General features: G+C 40.2%; 6 protein-coding genes across 11 annotated transcripts; 3 read left to right on the forward strand and 3 right to left on the reverse strand.

Annotated features, from left to right (window-relative positions):
- Positions 1-828: 828 nt before the first annotated feature.
- On the reverse strand, positions 829-3,915 carry LOC115766510 (arginyl-tRNA--protein transferase 1). Of its 3 annotated transcripts, XM_030710471.1 has the most exons (8): positions 3,569-3,915; positions 3,009-3,470; positions 2,767-2,945; positions 2,104-2,256; positions 1,626-1,807; positions 1,405-1,568; positions 1,189-1,340; positions 829-1,127 (listed from the first exon to the last, which is right to left on the reverse strand). In XM_030710471.1, exons 1-8 carry the CDS (start codon positions 3,651-3,653, stop codon positions 1,029-1,031), a joined length of 1,476 nt encoding a protein of 491 aa, XP_030566331.1. In that variant the 5' UTR covers positions 3,654-3,915; the 3' UTR covers positions 829-1,028. The 3 variants fall into 3 exon arrangements, with proteins under 3 accessions (XP_030566331.1, XP_030566329.1, XP_030566328.1); XM_030710469.1 differs by lacking the exon at positions 2,104-2,256 and adding an exon at positions 1,908-2,057 and having other exon boundaries at positions 2,767-3,470; XM_030710468.1 differs by having other exon boundaries at positions 2,767-3,470.
- Positions 3,916-4,083: 168 nt separating this feature from the next.
- LOC115766508 (hormone-sensitive lipase) lies at positions 4,084-7,952 on the forward strand. 3 transcript variants are annotated; one of them, XM_030710465.1, is made up of 4 exons: positions 4,084-4,240; positions 4,545-6,942; positions 7,000-7,125; positions 7,184-7,952. In XM_030710465.1, the coding sequence occupies exons 2-4, from the start codon at positions 4,552-4,554 to the stop codon at positions 7,331-7,333; spliced, it is 2,667 nt and encodes an 888-aa protein (XP_030566325.1). In that variant the 5' UTR covers positions 4,084-4,240; positions 4,545-4,551; the 3' UTR covers positions 7,334-7,952. The 3 variants fall into 3 exon arrangements, with proteins under 3 accessions (XP_030566325.1, XP_030566326.1, XP_030566327.1); XM_030710466.1 differs by having other exon boundaries at positions 4,548-6,942; XM_030710467.1 differs by lacking the exon at positions 4,084-4,240 and adding an exon at positions 4,397-4,435.
- A 53-nt stretch (positions 7,953-8,005) lies between these two features.
- LOC115766568 (proliferating cell nuclear antigen) lies at positions 8,006-9,034 on the reverse strand. Its single transcript, XM_030710550.1, has 2 exons — positions 8,849-9,034; positions 8,006-8,783 (listed from the first exon to the last, which is right to left on the reverse strand). The coding sequence occupies exons 1-2, from the start codon at positions 8,954-8,956 to the stop codon at positions 8,109-8,111; spliced, it is 783 nt and encodes a 260-aa protein (XP_030566410.1). The 5' UTR covers positions 8,957-9,034; the 3' UTR covers positions 8,006-8,108.
- Positions 9,035-9,190: 156 nt separating this feature from the next.
- Positions 9,191-9,922, reverse strand: LOC115766539 (DNA replication inhibitor plutonium). Its single transcript, XM_030710507.1, has 3 exons — positions 9,841-9,922; positions 9,382-9,783; positions 9,191-9,314 (listed from the first exon to the last, which is right to left on the reverse strand). Exons 1-3 carry the CDS (start codon positions 9,863-9,865, stop codon positions 9,226-9,228), a joined length of 516 nt encoding a protein of 171 aa, XP_030566367.1. The 5' UTR covers positions 9,866-9,922; the 3' UTR covers positions 9,191-9,225.
- A 63-nt stretch (positions 9,923-9,985) lies between these two features.
- On the forward strand, positions 9,986-10,963 carry LOC115766540 (40S ribosomal protein S18). The gene is made up of 3 exons (XM_030710509.1): positions 9,986-10,067; positions 10,313-10,498; positions 10,572-10,963. The coding sequence occupies exons 1-3, from the start codon at positions 10,065-10,067 to the stop codon at positions 10,839-10,841; spliced, it is 459 nt and encodes a 152-aa protein (XP_030566369.1). The 5' UTR covers positions 9,986-10,064; the 3' UTR covers positions 10,842-10,963.
- Positions 10,964-11,060: 97 nt separating this feature from the next.
- On the forward strand, positions 11,061-19,274 carry LOC115766532 (ATP-binding cassette sub-family A member 2). Of its 2 annotated transcripts, XM_030710498.1 has the most exons (14): positions 11,061-11,437; positions 11,489-11,996; positions 12,659-13,837; positions 14,077-14,304; positions 14,362-14,653; positions 14,984-15,973; positions 16,405-16,593; positions 16,659-16,773; positions 16,838-17,020; positions 17,076-17,723; positions 17,787-17,854; positions 17,930-17,971; positions 18,490-18,835; positions 18,899-19,274. In XM_030710498.1, exons 1-14 carry the CDS (start codon positions 11,193-11,195, stop codon positions 19,080-19,082), a joined length of 5,217 nt encoding a protein of 1,738 aa, XP_030566358.1. In that variant the 5' UTR covers positions 11,061-11,192; the 3' UTR covers positions 19,083-19,274. The 2 variants fall into 2 exon arrangements, with proteins under 2 accessions (XP_030566358.1, XP_030566359.1); XM_030710499.1 differs by lacking the exons at positions 17,076-17,723; positions 17,787-17,854; positions 17,930-17,971; positions 18,490-18,835; positions 18,899-19,274 and having other exon boundaries at positions 16,659-16,778; positions 16,838-16,959.
- The last annotated feature ends 584 nt before the right edge of the window (positions 19,275-19,858 follow it).

Here is a 19,858-nt window from a genome sequence, read left to right on the forward strand (position 1 = left end):
AGCTGCAGCTTATTATATGGTCCTTATCTCTATTTTAACTCGTTTCGTTCAGCAACAAATTTATAACCTTTTTAAACATTTTTTATATACACACTATAAAAAGCTCCGTTTATAAGTAAAAAAATTTTGTTAATTAACATTCTCGATAAAATGGCAGGCAAGTGTTAAATGCTATATTAACTTGCTTACATTATATACATGTTTGTTGCTTTCTTTTATATTTACAATATCTTGAAATTTTGGTTACTCATCCGCTGATCTTCTCTTTTAATATAAGTCCATAAATTTACATAAAAAGGGATTACATTTATATTTATTTTTATGGATTTACAAAATGGCTTTCGAGTCGATTACTCCCCGTTACACTGAGCGAAAAATTGAGAGAATCAAATATTCGGTCCCTTGATATTGCAGATTTACAAAAAGGCATCGTCATGCAAGTGCCCACTTGCCTAAACTTCAAGTACTCGCACATGTCGGCTTCCTTACTAACACTTTGCTTGCCCATACCTTGCCATTTAACATGTAATCATGCTGTGAATAAAATGCCGAGATGCACAATAAATGCTCGTGACTCCCACTAAGTGGCAGCTTCTCTGAGAGCGCGAATTTGTTGTTAGATAATTAGTTTTATTGATGCATTTAGCTGCCTGTTGATAAGCTGTGATGATTAGTGATAACAGTTGTTAATTTGCTAAGCATTCGAGCTATCATTGTTATCTGAAATGTTGTGGGTAACAAACATATGTTTTTTTCTGTTATTATTTTGTCACCCTACTCATCTCGCATAATTGATTAAAACAAATTATATATTGTAGTTTGTTGCTCAACATTTTCTTGTTTTATTTGTTATATGATATAACTGAATTTTAAGAACGTAGTCGCACATATTAACAAAGATTTAACAGTTTACATTTGAATGAAATAATTTTGCACTACTTAGCTAAGGCGTTTAACTTAATTGCGTGGTATATAATGAATAAAGGTGCATTTATGAAATTATTTGTAATTCATCATCAATATGCCATTCAAGACATGTTCACAAAAAGCATGCGCTGTGCACACACTCTACCCACGAGTTTGCTGTACTCGATAATCACATCGCGATCGCCAACAACGCCAGTAAGCTGTCAAAAAAGAAAGAAGTCAATAAATTTCAAGTATTTGTAATAAGCCACATATATTTACTTGTACGAAACTATTGTAACTGACGCAGGTTTTGGCGTCAAGGAGCAGCATTACGTCATTTAAATGCTGATTCAAAAACTCATTCACATCCTTTGCTGTGGCATCCGGATTCAGGCGCTGATACTTTTCCACATCTAGTTTGGAGCGTACGGCTGTGGCATAATATTACGATAACAATAATTATGTACAAAAAGTTATGAAGTGTTTGTAAGCTACCATCGGTTAGGGGCACCCAAACATAAGTCTCAGGGCACAATAAATAAGACGCAGACAATTTTCCCTTATAGCGCATTTTAGGACAAGAGTGTATGTAAAATCCCATATAGTAATACTTCAAAGCGGGTACACGCTCGGCAATTGTCTGCACCAAATCAATTTCCCTAAAAGCAAGCAAAAATGTTAACAACAAATACCTATACAGTGCACTCAAATCGAACCTTAAAGAACCATATGTGCCCAGCGATAAAAAGCTATAGTCAGGATCGTAAAAAAAGTATACTGAACTAACTGAACCAGGTAGTATATCAATGACGCCTACAGCAATCAATTTGCCATCCAGCCAGTATTGATGATGAAATGAGCCATATCCCATGTCCGGAGCATCTTCGGTTGTTTGGTGCTGAAAGCAATGGTAGCAATAAGATTAGAATTCCCTTATATAATCTTTAAAAAATTGTGTTTTTTTATTATTCAACATTTATGTTTGTTCAATTAGCAACCTTCATCGGTGACTGTTGCAGATGATCCTTGTATGCTATCAGATTTTTGGGCGGATCATGGTGTATGACAATCTGATACTTCTTATACAGCTCAAAGCTTTGCGGTAATGTACGCCTGAATTCATCGCTATTGACGTTCACCAAACGCAGCTATAATAAGATTTATAGAAAAAGAAAGAAAATCATTTATAATTACCTTTAGGGGTGATTTAACCAAAAACCGCTGCATACTAGCTAATGTTAGGCGTGCGGGGTTATCATTGTGTATGACTAATTGATATTTGCGATACAATGCGTGTACTGCATCAGTACAAGTGCGCTGTGTATCTGAGGCAGCGACCAAAACGATCTGCAACAAATAGCACAAATACGATGTGTGTACATAAAGGGACTCAAGGGCACACGCCAAAGGTAACACAAAACAATCTACATATTATATACATTTTAAAAGGTTAAACACTAGCTACGTGCTGCAAACGGTTTCAAATTTTTTTTTTGGACATAAAAACACGTGCTTCAAGTCAATACAGACAGCATGACAAGGTAGTATGCAGCTCAAGATAAGCTAAGCTTTAGATTTAGTAAAAACATCTTTTAGCAACATTTAGAAGTCTTCATAGTGCGTCCGCCGAAAACTGTTGAAATTTTAAACGGATTTGACCATTTCAAAAAGCTAATTCAGGTATTTTCAGTTCTTATTAGATTCAGCTACTTTTTTGAGTTGGCAACTGACCACATTACAAACAGTTAGTGTACATTTTATTTACAATCACTTATCTCGAGCTGTTTACGAACTTTGAATTAAAAAAATGGTCTCGGTGCACATTTAGCAATTATTTGTATAGACCTAAAAACACACCTTTAAATGATGTTTGTCAGTTTCACAGGGTGCTGCCAGAAAATCTTTCAAGCTCTTCTCCTGTTTCAACGTTTTGGTGTGTGGTGGCTGTTCAAGCGGGGCGCCCAGTTTGGCTTGCCTGCGCTCCAGGCGCATTTGCTTAGCCTTCTTACGTGGCGGATTCAAGTTGGAGGTTAGTGCTATGAAATTAAATAAATTAATAGGTAATGCAAGGCTTAATAAAAAAAGATCAATGGACTCACTTTTACATTTGTTGGATACCAACAGCGACGCTGCTGGATCTCCTTTGCCTGCCGTTACGTCCAGCCCTGGAGCAGGGCACGCGCTTTTCATTTCTGCTGCTAAGTTCTCAACTTGTTCTACATTAATTACAGAGGGCTTCTTATCAGGCAGCTGTGGCTGAGGGTCGCTTGCATTGACCCCAACGCCGACGTCAGCGTCATCGGCGGTTTTTGATTCACCCGCTGTCGGTTGCTGCTGCTCGCTTGGCTCACGTTTGCCATCGCGTAAAAATTTATTCATACGCCGCAAAATGCGTTTATTGGACTTGGTTAGTTTAAACTCCAGAGCGTCGCACTTAATCGTATAGCATGGGCAGCATGTAATGTCGTTTTGCGGCTTATAGCAGTAATTACCGCAGCGCCGCCAGCCTCTATCGATCAGCTCTTGGTAATCGTCGCAGGTCAAGCGATATGCATGCATACCTGTATGACACACACACACATACATGCAAGTAAATATGCGAGTGGTGAATACATTGTACTTTAGTTCTGCTTAGGGATGTTGTAAATGGTGTTCTTACCGTGCGATTTGCTACAGTCCGTGCCCGTGCAGTATCCACATTTGCTCGTCTGTTCCCCATAGTACTGCACAATGCTGACACTCATAATTGCGTTAACTATTCTGCTTACACACACGCACTCCTTATGCACATTATTTTTATTTGAGTACTAGAACCTTAACATTTACTTAAATGTGTGAACAAACTGCAGCACTGCAATTCAGCTATCCGATTATTCTGTTGTGAAATATTCCTTCTATAGAAATGTTATGTAGCATGCTATCGATATATCGATGTTATGAATTAGTGCTGGAAAGTGCAAATCCATTAAGGTTCAACGGTTAGTGATCAGCTGAGACTGAGCTGGTTCTGAATTGTTTGGGCTCAGTTGTTATTATGTTACTTAACTAATTTTGCTTATATACTAGAGAAAATAAATTGCTAAAAATATTCCTACTGAAATGTGACACTCACCTACGTAAAATTTAAACAATTGAGCAATGAGCTCATTTAGAAAAAAAGAACAAATGAGCTTGTTCCAACGGAAAATCCACTTAGTCAACACTATTACTAAATCATTACACACAGTATCATATTTCGACTGCCGAATTTGAGTATTGTTTAATTACAATATTTAAAGTAAAATGCATTAGTAAGCTATGAGATAAATCTGCTGCAAGGTGTATAAAAGCTGTAAGTTAAAAACTTCTCTTCACAAGTTATAGTGTAACAGCTAAAGAGATATATCAAGTGCAGTAATTCAAAACTTCTATTGCGTAGTTGTCAAGTGAAAGTTGTTATACGCTTAGTTTCAAAGGTTTAAACTCTGCCAAACATAGAAATTAGAAAAGCACTCATTAGCAAAAAGAAACCTTTGTATGATTTTAGGTCTGATTGTAAAAATTAAATAATTTGATGTGAATTGCCAATATTATTTATTATCATTCTCATCATAAGTAGAGTATTTGCACTATTAATGCCATTTGTAACTTTTTAGCAGCGCAATGATTGGAGCCGCAACATCTGAGCTTGATAGTCGCTCCCCCAAGCCGAATGCCAACTTTGAGCACAACCTCAAGCTGGCCCAGGCCGGCTCAAAAGATGAGCTCAATGGAAAAGTAACAACAGCACAAGCAACCGAAACCACGACCGCACCTATTCCCGCCGACTTGCAGCCCGCCTATCACAAATTGTACGCCGATTGCCAGGAACATGCCGCCTACTTTGCCAAGGATCATACCGAATATGGTCAACGCTTGCATGCCGCACAAATTGCCTGGCAGGATTTTATAGTGCTGGCCAATCGGCTGGTGCTGCAAATCGAAGCTTTTGCCCACGAATATGACTTTGACGAATGCACACCGGGCAACGGGTATCGCAGTTTTATTTACGTGACCAATGCGTGCATCACACATGGACGCAGCATTTGCCAGCAGCTGCTGGCCACACGCGCCACGCTCTTCTTTCGCAAGAAGTTCTACATGAAGGAGGTAGAGGCATGCTCTCAGTTGCTCTGCTCACTGTGCACCTGTCTGCAGTACCTTTTAATACTGCGGCAGTGGTCGGTGAATACGGGCGATCTACTTGCTAGTGGGCAGCATACGGCCGAACAGCTCTTCGAACTGGGCGACACCATTAATCAGTATTGTTTCTATGGACGCTGCTTGGGCTTTCAGTATGGTGACTCAATACGCGGTGTACTACGATTTCTTGGAATTGGCATGGCCAGTTACTCCGAAACGTATTACTCGCAAACGGACAATGGCAGCAGCACCTTGCTAAAGACCACACGCAGCCTCTGGTCTAGCGGCAAATATCTTATGAATCCGGAGCTGCGCGCGAGACGTATTGTAAACATTTCGCAAAATGCAAAAATCGATTTCTGCAAGTCATTCTGGTTTTTAGCCGAATCGGAGCTAATGCACAAGCTACCCAGCATTGTGGGTACTTCCATCAAAGTAAATCGCATAATTGAGCTGCCCGCCGAGCCAATGCGCTTACCGGCACGTACGACACAAACAAAAAACGTAGCAAACGAAACAGAGTTGCAGTTTGTAGATATACCTGTGCCCAGTGCACATCTTGGACCCGGGCTGCCAGTTTCAGTGCGCTTGCTCAGCGCTAAGCGACGTGCTGGTATGATCGGTGAGGGACGCTATCGAGGCTGGCGGCGACCAGCAGCAGCTTCTAAATCGATACTATTTCACTGCCATGGTGGCGGCTTTGTGGCGCAATCATCAAAGTCACACGAGCTATACCTACGCGATTGGGCCGTGGCACTGGATGTGCCTATACTTTCGGTGGACTACAGCCTGGCACCGGAGGCACCATTTCCGCGTGCACTGCAGGAAGTCTACTATGCTTACTGCTGGCTGTTGAACAACGCACAGCTCTTGGGCACTACCGCAGAGCGTGTAATATGCGCTGGTGATTCCGCGGGCGCGAATCTCTCCATTGGATTGGCACTCAAGTGCATTGAGCAGAACGTTCGGGTGCCAGATGGACTGTTTCTGGCCTATTGCCCAACATTGGTTAGTTTTGTGCCTAGTCCAGCGCGGCTTCTGTGCCTAATGGATCCACTGCTGCCCTTTGGTTTTATGATGCGCTGCCTGCGCGCCTACGCAGCGCCTTCCAATGAAATGTTGGAGGAGAATGCCAAGCATGTGGAACAGCTTGAGCAGATACGAAACGCACAGGCTCCTATTGCGGAGGCGGAGAAGCTAACCCATAGCATCAGCTCCAGTCGACGTACCTCGACGGCCAAGAGCCCGCTAACACCGCTGGAGCCGCTCAATCGTTCGGATGAAGATGAGGAGACCAGCGATACTTTTGCCAGCGCTTCGTATCACAGTCAAACGGTGGAACGTACTGACTTACCCAGCAGTGATAACAGCGACAATAGCTCCTGCGTGTCATTCGAGGACGACTCGCAGCCCATTGAACATTATCCGATTGAGATATCTGCGGAGATACCCAAAGACGCCGAATCAGCCGCCTACATTGATAGTTTTCTGGATAAATATCTTATTGATACCGCCACGATGGAAGCCACGGAGGAGAACACAAATACCGCTGTACAATTACCACTAACGAATGGACACGCCAAAAGCAGCTCTGAGGAAAACATTCTTGTTGAGGCGGGTCGTGAGATAATTGTGGATACTCTGCCTGGTCGCTTGCAAGAGGCTGTCAATAATATAATAAATCGATGCACGCAATCCTATGAGATACACGGCACAGGCACAGCTGGTCAGCAAGATGTGCGCAACTTGGATGCTTTAATTGCGCGAAGCCCCAGCGAAGAGTTTGCTTTCGATGTCCCCAAAGATCCTTTTCTATCGCCCTACTGGGCCAGCGATGAGTGGCTTTCGCAATTACCAGAGACCAGAATACTTGTAAGTTGGACATTCAACCATAGATTAAATAATATTAACTTGTTTTACGTCCTGTAGACGCTGAACATGGACCCTTGCCTAGATGACTGTGTTATGCTTGCCAAAAAGCTGAAGCGACTGGGTCGCCAAGTACACTTGCAGATACTTGAGGGTTTGCCACATGGTTTTTTAAATTTTACGATGGTACGCAAAAAACTACTTTAATGTGATCAAGCAAGCTAATTAGTTGATTACTTTTTAGTTGTCCAATGAGGCAATGGAAGGATCAAAACAGTGTATCAAATCGCTACAGGCATTGCTTCAGGCAAGTATAGATAACAACGACAATGGCACCGCATACAATGAGACCACCAGTCCCAGTGCATGCTCTGTTTCATCGGCAGCGCCTTAATAACAATATATACTTATCCTTATATACATATACTATATATTTATATTCCATATATTAATATTTATACACGGTTTGTTATATGCAACATAGACATGTTGTTTGTGTGGCACAATTCTTGCTTTTTTGTTCTCAAATGTTTTTATACACTTTTATATTATGAATACGAACACATTTAGATTAGCTTTATATGTTTTGTAATGGCAGCTATACAAAAAGAATATATAGGATAAAGCTTCTACATTAACTCAGCCAATTGTTCAAGTATTGAGAGCGTGTAAGCACGCTCTAAAATATTTATAAAGTAAGATACATCACAAAATGTACTCCCAAAACTCATGCAAAGTCTCGAATATGTGCCTGTTATTAACGAGTACTTATATGTAATTTATAGCGATATTTATCTATGTATTTAACTTGACCTTTCGATATTATGGAGGCTTAAAAAGTTCTATTGAAGCTAATTTAATTTGCGAATAATCGGCATTTGACAAACCAGATTAAAACGTGCAACCTTTGATTTGTATGACCGAACACAGCAGGTCGATTGCTTTAGTTTTAACCATAGGCCAACTCTCTCTTTATATTAACTATACCCAGTGTTATGTTATTAAATGGTTTTTGCCATTAAACGAGAAACAAGTTTTTCATTTTGTATTACTTTATTGGCCAAAGAAATGCTGCACTGTAAAATCTTAACAATTAGTATGTCGTATGTAAGGGAATTATGCGGTATATGTGAAGTATGAATATGTTTTAGGTACGTCGCGAAATGATTTTATGTTTCGTTATCTTCGATCTTTGGCGCCAGATAGTAGCGTATGTGACCCAGATCCTTGATGGCATATTCAACCACAAGCGGCACATCAGCGCACATGGACAGCTGCACCTGGGTAGACAGCGGCGTAGCCTTGGTAAATGCGTTCAAGTATCGACAGGCGAAAGTGAGCGTGACCGGCTCTTGCATATCAATAGTGACAGCCTCCTCCTCTTTGTCGACCGAGCCAGTTTGTGCCAACTTAATGTTCGCAGTGCCCACATCACCACTGGCAGAGAATTTTACACCTTCTTTCGTGCAGCAAATGACAACGGATTCACTGAACTGGGCTAAATCACGGCAGATGCGTGCAAATTCCATAGCCGGCATGCGTACCACACACGAATATTCCGTTTCCGGAATGCCCAAGTGCTCCTGATCGAGATTCATCAGTTTCATCTCGTAGTCGGAGACCTTTTCCTGATTGGCCGACTCGAACATGATTGTGACTGTGTCCGCATTATCCTGAGCCTTCATAGTCACATTATCTTCGTTGTTGGCGCACTTCAATATCTTTGCCATGCTGCCCAGATTCATGCCCATGGACAGATTACGATCACAGCGGAACTTATCAAAACCATCAGATCTCAGCGTCAGTGAAACCAGCGATACATGGGAGTTGTCCATTGCCTGAAGCTGAAAATACAAAATACAATCGTTTAGAAATATTAAAAACTTGAGCTAAGCTTCCTTTTCCTTACCTGTATGCCCGAATCACTGCAGTCGAAGGTGCCTTCATTAAGCAAATCCTTGATGGCGTCAAGGATTTTCTTCAGTGTTGTTGCTTGTCCCAAACGTGCCTCAAACATGATTGCTGTTTAATTTAAATTGTTCTTGTGCAATGCAATTCTCGTAAATTTGATCAGCGCGTTAGTGCGTTGGTGACTGTAATGAATTCCTAGCCGCGGCAAAACTAGCGTTTTGGCGCGAATAACAGCTGTCAATTAGCCTAGTCATGGCGTTGCCCAACTGCATAAATGTGTATTGAATAAAAGTTGCGATTGCAGCCCTGTGGCGTATTAAAATTTAATTTTTTCCAATACAAAAATGGTTTACAAATAGGTATTTTGACATCAATTTATTTAATTATATTAATAAATATTGGCTTCGATTGTTTCGTCTTTAGTTTTGATTTTACCATATGCCGCAAGCTATTTATTCCAAGGCCTATAAATACACGTTTATTAAAAATTATAATATAATTATTATGTAGGTATGTTATTATGTTTATTACCATGCACGGTCTGCAACGCTGGTGTTCCCATTGGGTCTAAGCGCATAAAATAGTCCTCTAGAGCCTTATGCTGACGCATTGCAGCCACACAAGCGGCAGGTGTGAGCGAAGAAAGATTAAAGTCCTGGTATGGACGGCGGCGCAGCAATTCGACCACTAACTGCAAATGACCAGCATAGGTAGCCAGTGTTAAGGCGTTCTGCCCAAAATAATTGATGGCGTAAATATTAGCTCCAATGTCTAGCAACACCCGTGCACACTCAAACTTGCCAAGATAGCAGGCTTTGAGTAGCGCCGTATTACCGTATTTGTCCAGCTCTTCTATGTTGTATTTATGATTACGTGCCAGCGTGCATATAATGCGTAATGACATAACGTCATCCTCGCCAACACAATCAAGTGCTGAAACAGATAACAATATTTAAAAAAATATATATTCAAAATATAAATGACATTTACCATTCATTCGCCCAATTACATTCATTGTTTCAAACCGAAAATTATTTACAATAACGGCACTTTTTCAGGGCCTGCACTTTTATAGGCAGCCCTGCACTTTTGCATATATCGATACTACGCACGTTGCTCAGCACTGTTTTTCGAAATGTCAATGTCATAAGTGGAAAGAAGCAGCACATCCGCTTTCTTTTTCGACTGAATAGTTGTCGCTTAAACAGGGCAAAATGGTGCGTCTATATATAAATCGTGAAATATCCAGTTAATCAAACGCTAAAAGTAGCGAATTAACGCTAAAAACCCAAATGCATGCCATACTGTGCGTTGTGAAAACAAAATAGTGCATATTTGTGATATATATATGGCTAAATTATTTTGCAATTTTGAGCGGAAATGCAATTTCGGCTTTTGTTGTTTACGCCTTCGTATTCCGGTGCCAATGATTTGACTTATAATAAATCATTTTTTTTTGCAGTCGCTCGTCATCCCAGAGAAGTTCCAACACATTCTTCGTATCATGAATACGAACATCGATGGCAAGCGCAAAGTTGGCATTGCCATGACTGCCATCAAGGGTGTGGGTCGTCGCTATTCCAACATTGTGCTGAAGAAGGCCGATGTGGATCTGACCAAGCGTGCTGGTGAATGCACCGAGGAGGAGGTAAATACATATTATATACATACTGTTTTTTTACGCGATTAATCTAATTTTTTGCATTTGTTGAATTGGACAGGTTGATAAGGTTGTCACCATCATCTCAAACCCGCTGCAGTACAAAGTGCCCAACTGGTTCCTTAACAGACAGAAGGATATCATCGATGGCAAATACTCGCAGCTGACATCATCCAATTTGGATTCAAAGCTCCGTGACGATTTGGAGCGCTTGAAGAAGATCCGCTCCCACCGTGGTCTGCGTCACTACTGGGGTCTCCGTGTCCGTGGCCAGCACACCAAAACTACAGGTCGCCGTGGTCGTACCGTCGGTGTGTCCAAGAAGAAGTAAGCCTAGCGGCTGCTACAACGCGTTTCCTGTATTCAGGATGAAGCTGTTATTGCTTACGATACTTCTTTAACAACCCAAAAAAGAAAAAACAAAGGAAATAGAAAACAACATAAAAATTCGTATGCAAACATGTTTGAGTGTATGGTGAATTTGTGATAGGCTAACCTGAACAGCTTAACTGGTTAAAAAGTGTATTCCGTACGTTGTAGAGTTCGAAAAACCATAAACCTATACGGCTGCGAAACTAGTTTTATATTGGTGAGATGTTAATAAGGACAACGCCTACAAACGCTGTTCCTACACTTAGCATTATAATTCAAAAGAGTTAAGTAAATTTTTAACAAAATTAAAATGTCAACGTCGACGGTTACAGGACAGTCTCAAACGAGCCAAGGAACATGCATGAAGCTGCGGCTACTGATTCGCAAGAACATAAGTGTTTTATTGGCTCATCCACTAGGAACTGCTATTGCCATTTTAGCTCCTATATTGCTGTTTTTGTATACACAGTTTGATCAAATATTTCATAGCAAGAGTGCAACTCAAGTTCACGCAATCAGACATCCGGCTATCGATATATATGTACCAAATGTAACGTATGTATTTAAGCATAATAATTGTCTCGGTCGTCCTTGATTCTTTCTTAGTTCCATTTTTTATTCACCGATCAACGAGATTCTTGGGAGGGTTGTAGGCGATGTGGCCACGAATTTGGGAACGAAAAATGTGCAGGCATTCTTAGACGCATCTGAATTGGAAGCAGCGCTCATAAAGCAAAATGGCTTTGTGGGCATTGAATTCGACGATTATTTTAGCACCATAATGGAAATACCATCTACGGTCAAAGTTGCAATACGGTTTCCATGGCATTTGCGCACAAGGATTGGATGGAAATGGCCTAAGCGTCAGTACAGGCCACTAATTGAAAGGATGAGCAAAAGCTTATATGATTTGGAAGGTTTTTTGATTATCCAATCGAAGCTAAGCGATGCATTAATTAAGAACAGAAACCGAAGCGCTCATGTTCCTCAAGTCCATATGCAGCCGTTTCCCGATAGGATGCACAAGAATTTCGAATATTTGCTTGACCCTTATTCTACTCTCGTAATGACCTTTGCGTTCTTATTTATGGCACCCTCCCTGATTATTGGGCATGTAAGTAACAAAACAAAAGTATAAGCTGCAAAGCTTATACAATTGTTAATAGGAACTATAACTATGGAACAGTATTTACTGTGGCCTTAGATGGCACCAACAGATTGATGCACTTCGTGTTAACGATCATAACGCACAAAGTCCTTTGAAAATCTGCAAGGATATGTCCGAGTTATTACTGTTTTTCTATTATATTATTCGTATTACAAAATCGGCCATAACTTGGCTATTTCAAGGATTATCGAGATATCCCTTGGCCAACAGATAGTCATTGTCTAGCTCATTCAGAACTGAAGGCATTCAAATTGTGTTTGCTGTTTCTGAGATACCCAGGTTTTTGTATTCTTGATTTTTAGAGGACCGCATTACATGTAGACCACGGTCCATGCAGGGATATCCTGAATTAAAGTTTTCACCAGCCCTAGCGTATGCAGTAGAAATAAATAAGAGCTAATTATGTGCACAGCACAAAAGTAAACAGTATATTTTATTGAACTAGTTTATAAATTTAGGAATATGCCCTTAATTAGAATTTCTGAATTTCTTTTGCTCACCGAGCCGCGTACTAAAGGTACAATCGTCATTGTGTTCATCCGTTTGAGCCAAAAATCATATATATTCATATATATAGATATATGGCTTTATTCTAGCCTATTTTACAGCAAATCGTTTCGGAGAAACAGAGACATTTGAGGGAGATAATGCGATTGATGGGGCTCACCGTTGGCTTAAATTGGCTGTCGTGGTTTATAGTCGCCTGTTTATTTATAAGCATACCGCTGATGGTTTTCCTGATACTGATGAACTGGTGTTTGTGTCCCGGATCCAACTTTATGGTGCTGCTGACTATATTTTTTATTTATCTACTGACATTAGTCTGTTTTATCTTCGTAATCACCGCCTTTGTGACCAGCACCGTATTGACCATGAGCTCCATATGTGTTTTGCACTGTGTTAGTTTCATGCCATATTTAATGTTGGGTAGTCAGCCGCGACAGGCACAGGCTATATTTATCTGCTTGTTTATGAACAGCGCAATGCCTTTAATATTAGTGCAGATCCTTGGCTATGAAATTCGTGGCTTGGGTGTCCAATGGAACAATTTATTCACAACCAGTCATCCCGATGATATAATGAGCATTGGATACATATTGCTGATAATGTTGGGCACCAACATATTGCGTATCATTTTCTGCTTGTATGTGGATCAGCTAAATCCGGGTGAATACGGTGTGGCCAAGAAATGGTATTTTCCATTTAAGCGCAAGTTTTGGTGTCCTTGGGAGCGACCGGGGAGAGCATTTGTGGATGAAGAGCGAGCAATTAGCCATGTGAAACGACAAGAAACCGATGCATTTGAGGAGATTTATCACAATAGGCCGGTTATTATGGAGGCACAGCATTTATGTAAGTCCTACGGCGACATTGAGGCAGTGCGCGATGTAAGTCTTAAATTCCATGAGGATGAGATAACCGTGCTGCTCGGACACAATGGCGCCGGCAAAACTACAACATTTATGATGCTTGCGGGTATTACACTCCCGACCTCTGGCAGAGTTCTTGTTAATGGTAACAACATGGCCACGGCCACCCAAAAAGCTCGCCAGTCCTTAAGCTTTTGTCCGCAATACAATATACTATTCGATGAGCTGAGCGCATACTGGCACATTGTATTCTATAGCCGACTAAAGGGGTTCGAGCGTTCGGAAGCCGAAGCGGAGGCGGAAAGATATCTGGAAATAATGGATCTAATGGACAAATCGACAATAAAAGTAGAATACCTTAGTACTGGCATGAGACGCAAATTGTCGGTGTGCTGTGCCCTCTGCGCCAACACTAAGGTTAGTGTAACCTGTCTTCGGCACGCCGAATGGCTTACGGTTATGCAGGTATGCGAGGATAACAACAACAAAAATGTTGTATAGAAGAACATAATATTCGACCGATCCTTCCTACGATCTTGGTAATACTGACTCGGCTGCTTATACTTATCAGGCATATGTTAGAGATTTCTCCTTCTTCACATTTTATGACATTTCGAGCTTCAATTACCTGATCCACAATCTGATTTTGCTTTTAGGTGGTACTTTGCGATGAACCAACCGCTTGCCTGGATCCATCCGCGCGTCGTGAAGTTTGGAATCTGTTGCGTATGGAGAAAACTGGACGCTGCATAGTTATGAATACGCATTTTATGGAAGCCGCGGAAGTATTGGGTGATCGTATAGCGATCATGTGTGACGGCGAGTTGTACGGTTACGGGACAGCGGAATTTATTGTAAATAATCTTGGCCCAGGATATCGTCTAGTAAGATTCATATATTCAATGCAACTATCTCAATACACCTCATGTACATACATATAGGTCTGTGTGACTCTAGAGGACTGCGATGAGCCCGAGGTCACAAATTTTCTTCGGAATCATATCAATGCTGTGGAGCTGGAGAGTGTTACTGACACAGAACTAACCTACCGTCTGCCCGTTGAAAGTGTACATAAATTTACTAACCTCTTTAGGGCAATGGAGAGTAAGCTGGCAAAATTGAAAATTTCCAGTTTTGGAGTCAGTGCACCAACACTGGGTGAGACTTTTATGAAGATTGGCAATGCAAAAATTGGAAGTGCGCGAACGTTGGAGTCCATGAAATTGACAAACGGTAAGCGAAATTTAAATTAAATAGTATGGTAACGATGGTTAGATGTAAACAAAATGTTATATCTCTGGTACTGTTAATGTGGCACTGTTAGAGTTAATGCGCCTTCCTTACTGTTAACGTGCATCTGCTACCGTTCATGTCCATCTATTACTCTTTATGTACTCCTGGAATAAATTATTAATCTAAATATTGTTGTTTTTTATAGGAATTTAGAGTACCAATATTTTGTTTATTTATTTACTATTTAAAATATTTTAATACAATTTATCTGAGATAGGAATTTAATAGATTTACTACATATTTTCCTTCATACACTTAATCGCAATATAGCTTGGGTGTCACACCCCATCGAGAACCAGGAGTTAAGTGCATCGAAGAGACGGTTAAACGACTGGCATGGTATGATGATAAAGAAGGTTCTATTCACATGGAATCATCCGCTGCTGTTTTCCTTTATTATATTGCTGCCGTTGTTTGGATTACTGATGCTCGCTCTGTTTGATATAATTTACAGTACAGATATCCCACATGTGGTTAATCCTACTAAATTATCGGCGTATCCGGACCCATTGGTCGTACACGAATGGCTAGTCACCGGCATCCAAGATGGATCTGAAATATTTTATGATAACAGCAAAATGATCGCAGATGAATATGAGAGAATAGCCATGGAAGCAGGTGCCACAGTACATTCACTAACGCAAATTAGCGTTGGCAACTACTTATTGAACCATCTTGATTTGAACAAGGAAGGGTTCACGGAAACCTATGTGGCAGCCACCACATATCGCGATGGCTCTGTTACGGCCTGGTTTAATCGGCGCTTAGAGCACGGAGCGCCACTCTCACTCGGTCTAATCTACAATGCGATCGCACGTGTCCTGGGTAAACTGGACATAGTTATAACCAATAAGCCACGTCCCGACTCGAAATCAAACGTCTATAAGCCCGACAAGGAGCTCAGTTCAAGGAGGCGTACTACTTTTATGCTAATGTATCTGAGTTTTGTCCTTTCAACGTTTATCCTGTTGCCCGTCTTAGAGAAAGCGACACAGATGAAAGAGCAACAGTTCATTAACGGCATCGGCTTTTGGACTTATTGGCTGTCCCATCTGATTTGGGACTTTTTATTATTTATATTGATAATAATTTCCATACTATTGTCACTTTATAGACTACCAGGTCAAGTGCTGTACATGCTGGCGATCCTTCTATTTTTCTTTGGCCTGTCCGCACTGACATTCACCTATCTGTTTACATATTTTTTCAATGAAGCCGGCAGCGGAATGTCCTATATGCTGATCATTAACTGCTGTATCGGTAATAAAAACAACAAGCTATATACCAAATACCTATAAGAACATATGTTACTAATTTTATTTTTCAAAATAATTTGTATAGATAAAAAGTTAAGTAGTAAATAGTCTACTCGGGCGTTTCCGACTATGAAACACGCGAAGTCTAGCTTACCTTAAAACGCTTCCCATTGCGTAAATGTATTCTTGAATATCTTCGGTATTTACTGTCCGATTAAACAACATTTTTGGATCACATTTCTGTGAATTCCAAAGGCTTGGCTCTAGTTGAGTTTTATTTTTTTGCATTTTTAGAAAGTTGATAACCTTTATACAAAGTTTGGTGTACATCTTATTTTAGAATTATACACATTATAAAATACAGATTGGTTAAGAGTTGCTTAAATACACAAATATGAGCTAGGTTAATTTTTGGTTAACTTTTCTTAATTTTAGTTTTTTTGGCTGTCTTTACAAACTCGCACCAGCATAAGGAGAGCTTGGTATATTTACATTATGTACTTATGGTCCTGCCTTTATATGTCATGTACACTGCCACCCTAAAGGTACTCAGACGCGGCAGATCGGAAAATTGCGAATTAATGGAAGTGGGTTATGTTTGTAACTTAAACCACACTTGCTGCGGTAAAATCATTTAATTTCTTAGATACTTATAAGAAGTACTATTATTGCAATCTTGATATTTTCAGAAGAGAAAAAGGTCGTGATTTACCCTTACATCATTGTATTGATAGTTACTGCAATATTATTTTTTATGCTCCTCCTGCTGGCATCCAAAATTCGTCCTTTGAGATATGCGATCAAGTTTGGTTTGGATGCGATTCACTCGAGTTATTAACTATTTAACATATTTTACTCTGTTTCGCAGGCGACATCCCAAGGGTTGTACGACACGGGACGATGCTGATGATGTAAAAAATGCGAGCAATGAAGTCGATGACGTTCTTAACGATAAAAATAAACTAAAGGCTCACAGTTTAGTGTGTAGCCGTGCCACAAAAAAATATCGTCGCCTGGTGGCAGTCAATTGCGTGTCCCTTAAGATCAGTCCGTCAGTTTGTGTTTTGAATCTATGCTGAGAAGTTATATTGATTGGTTTCCCGCAGATATGAATGCTTCGGTTTGCTGGGACTGAACGGTGCAGGCAAGACGAGCACCATAGACATGATTGTGGGAAATCATATGATATCCCAGGGCGAAATCTACGTTAAGGAATTCAGTGTTAAGAGTCAGATAAAACAATGTTTCCAGCATATCGGCTTCTGTCCGCAAAACAATACGATGCTCAGCTATATGACCGGTCGACAGATGTTGCGATTTACCTGCCTGACCAGTGGCATGAAGAAAAAGTTTATTAAAGTGACCATCGGCCATCTGGCCGCGAGTTTTGTGCTGAGTAAACATCTCGATCAAAAGACCAAGCACTACAGCGCCGGTACCAAAAGGAAGCTCAACATCGCCATGGCCGTGCTGGCCCGCACCCTTGTTTGCCTGGATGAGCCGACCACGGGCGTGGATATTATCGCCAAGCAGGAAATCTGGCTGGTACTGAGTGATATGCGCGAATTGGGCAGATCTCTGTTTCTTACCTCACACAACATGCAGGAATGCGAGGCGCTCTGCTCCTGCCTTGCCATCCTGGTCAATGGCACCCTGCGCTGCTATGGTTCGGTGCAGCAACTGAAGAATCGCTATAACAAGGGCGTCTCAATCAAAATCCAATTGGCCACCAACGAGGAACTGGCACAACGCAGGTAAGCCGCCTGTTGAATAATAATCAATAATAACATACACTACCAATCCAATTACGTGTTTAGTTTTATATCCGATTGGACAGACAGTGGCAGTCAACGGATTCAGAGATCATCGGTGACTAAAGAATTTGGTAGGTTGCTTCTATGTTGCAGGCACTCATCTCTAAACTATATAAATAAACAAATAAACATCCGCATTATTTCAGAAACCGATGTGGACCGATTACCAACGCCGGCTGAAGAATCTGGTAAGTTAAAGATTTGCTTATATATCTACTTACAATATGATATGCAATTAATATAAAGAGGTAAAAAATAAGTGCGTCCTAGACTGGCACAAAGGTGCTTGACTAGGTGATAGTTTTAAGCCCGGATGCCTTAAAGTATTTATGTTCGACCTGAGTCAATCCAGCACTGTCCGCCTGTCCGAGAGGAAGCTAGGGACATGATATTTTAAATATATATTTCTTTTTAGCATCATTTTTTTTTATTTCTTTTCAAAGAATCGATAAGAATGTATTTTAAAATTTGGTTTCTTAAGCATAAAAACGGAATGCCCCAAATTTAGTATGTAGGCTTTTGAATATTATACATAGTTTCACTTTAATGGATACAAACAAATTTTTGGAAAGTGGATGAAAACTATTAAAAAATAAAGATTTTATCCTTGGAATAAATATACATTTTATATTTAAACTTGTCTCTGAGACGCGCAAACTTGGCAGACTCCAATAAAATACTTATTTATTTCAAATGCTTCATTTAGAGTCAAATTCGAGAGGCCCATCTATGTCGGTCAGCATAAGTGATGAGGATCCCAATACCAAAGGTACACAGGCTAAATTAAAAAAAAGGAAAAGAATAGAAACCAAGATAATATCGCCGCCAAAAGAAGCGAATTCGCCCAGTCACGAATCGCCAAAAAGGACGACAACCATTCCACGAGTAACAATTACGTCGGCATCAGGAAAATCGTCCACGTCGTCTAGGCGAATAGAATCATGGAGATTGGGCTCACAGGTCTATAATTATAGCGATGCCGAAGAATATTATGGATTAATCAAAAATGTGGAGGAAAAGTTTAAAGAGGATTTTCCCGACAGCTATGTATTGTAGGTATTTTTGTATGTGTTTGTATAGCATAAAAGAAAAATTGTATCCCTCGGCAACTACAGAGAAAAATACGTTTATCGTGGCATGGTGACTATTGTAATACCCGACAACGAACTGAAATATTCCAATATATTTACGTATATGGAACAGCACCGAGTCTTACTGCAAATAAAACACTTTGCAATCAGCCAGACCTCGCTTGAGGATATTTTTATGGAGTTTGCGCATCAAGAGGAAGCTGAATAATACATATATTTGTATGTACAGATCGATGGTGCAAGACAAAACTAAATTATCCAATGATCCGCATTGTGCATTTGTAAGAACAAAAAATAATATTGTTTAACTCGTTGCCCGCTTCACACGTACATGAGCGCAAGTTCTCAGAAGATTGCCAAACTTACATTCATGTACGTTTGATGGTGAATAATGATAAACAATCAGTGACAAAAATAAAAAAAAGAAAAAACAAAAAAAAAAAACGCAAAAAATTCAGAGAGTTAAAAACCCAAGTCACTTATTACCAAATGACTGTGAGCTATCTAAGTTGGTTGACTTGCTATTGGACATGGATTTCTATAGGCATTAATAGAGTAGACGTGTAAAAAAATGACTTGGACTTTGGCCTCTGATTTCGTGTTCTTGTGGTTTCTTCTTTCACTTAATAAATATGTATGTCAACAGAGTTTTTCGGCACTTTGAACTTGTGGTACGAAAAAACTTTCCACACACATATTCACACTACCTCTGCATGTTTGTATGTAAATCGAGGCAAGCTCAATTAGAAGTCAATTGATAGATATTTTGTTGTTGTTTATAGACAAAACAATTCATTTGTTAACCTTTGCGCGCTGCAATTTCGAACAATTTGTGCTTGGAGACGGAACTTTGCACCCGATATGACGTTAGAACTCGTCAGATATACAAAGCAAATCAAATAAATGGAATCCATGTGTCCATTCATTTTTTTTTTCAGACAAATCATAGAGAAAAACCTCGCGCAACCTTGCTGATTGCGTAAA

The sequence above is a fragment of the Drosophila novamexicana genome, unplaced genomic scaffold (assembly GCF_003285875.2).
Source record: "Drosophila novamexicana strain 15010-1031.04,08,12 unplaced genomic scaffold, DnovRS2.1 tig00001209-arrow-arrow-pilon, whole genome shotgun sequence".
Classification (NCBI taxonomy): domain Eukaryota; kingdom Metazoa; phylum Arthropoda; class Insecta; order Diptera; family Drosophilidae; genus Drosophila; species Drosophila novamexicana.

Bases quoted from the DNA above. Each gene is read 5' to 3' on its own strand.
- LOC115766508 (XM_030710465.1), top strand. From the start codon at position 4,552: ATGATTGGAGCCGCAACATCTGAGCTTGATAGTCGCTCCCCCAAGCCG. The intron at 6,943-6,999 runs GTAAGTTGGACA...TACGTCCTGTAG, and splicing joins TACCAGAGACCAGAATACTT to ACGCTGAACATGGACCCTTG. The intron at 7,126-7,183 runs GTACGCAAAAAA...ATTACTTTTTAG, and splicing joins GTTTTTTAAATTTTACGATG to TTGTCCAATGAGGCAATGGA.
- LOC115766510 (XM_030710468.1), bottom strand. From the start codon at position 3,653: ATGAGTGTCAGCATTGTGCAGTACTATGGGGAACAGACGAGCAAATGT. The intron at 2,257-2,766 runs GTGTGTTTTTAG...TATTTGTTGCAG, and splicing joins CTGACAAACATCATTTAAAG to ATCGTTTTGGTCGCTGCCTC. The intron at 1,128-1,188 runs GTAAATATATGT...CTTTTTTGACAG, and splicing joins GTTACAATAGTTTCGTACAA to CTTACTGGCGTTGTTGGCGA.
- LOC115766540 (XM_030710509.1), top strand. The intron at 10,499-10,571 runs GTAAATACATAT...TGAATTGGACAG, and splicing joins GTGAATGCACCGAGGAGGAG to GTTGATAAGGTTGTCACCAT.
- LOC115766539 (XM_030710507.1), bottom strand. From the start codon at position 9,865: ATGAATGTAATTGGGCGAATGAATG. The intron at 9,784-9,840 runs GTAAATGTCATT...TATCTGTTTCAG, and splicing joins TGTAATTGGGCGAATGAATG to CACTTGATTGTGTTGGCGAG. The intron at 9,315-9,381 runs GTAATAAACATA...GTGTATTTATAG, and splicing joins AGCGTTGCAGACCGTGCATG to GCCTTGGAATAAATAGCTTG.
- LOC115766568 (XM_030710550.1), bottom strand. From the start codon at position 8,956: ATGTTTGAGGCACGTTTGGGACAAGCAACAACACTGAAGAAAATCCTT. The intron at 8,784-8,848 runs GTAAGGAAAAGG...TTGTATTTTCAG, and splicing joins GCAGTGATTCGGGCATACAG to CTTCAGGCAATGGACAACTC.
- LOC115766532 (XM_030710498.1), top strand. From the start codon at position 11,193: ATGTCAACGTCGACGGTTACAGGACAGTCTCAAACGAGCCAAGGAACA. The intron at 11,997-12,658 runs GTAAGTAACAAA...CCTATTTTACAG, and splicing joins CCTCCCTGATTATTGGGCAT to CAAATCGTTTCGGAGAAACA. The intron at 13,838-14,076 runs GTTAGTGTAACC...TTTTGCTTTTAG, and splicing joins CCCTCTGCGCCAACACTAAG to GTGGTACTTTGCGATGAACC.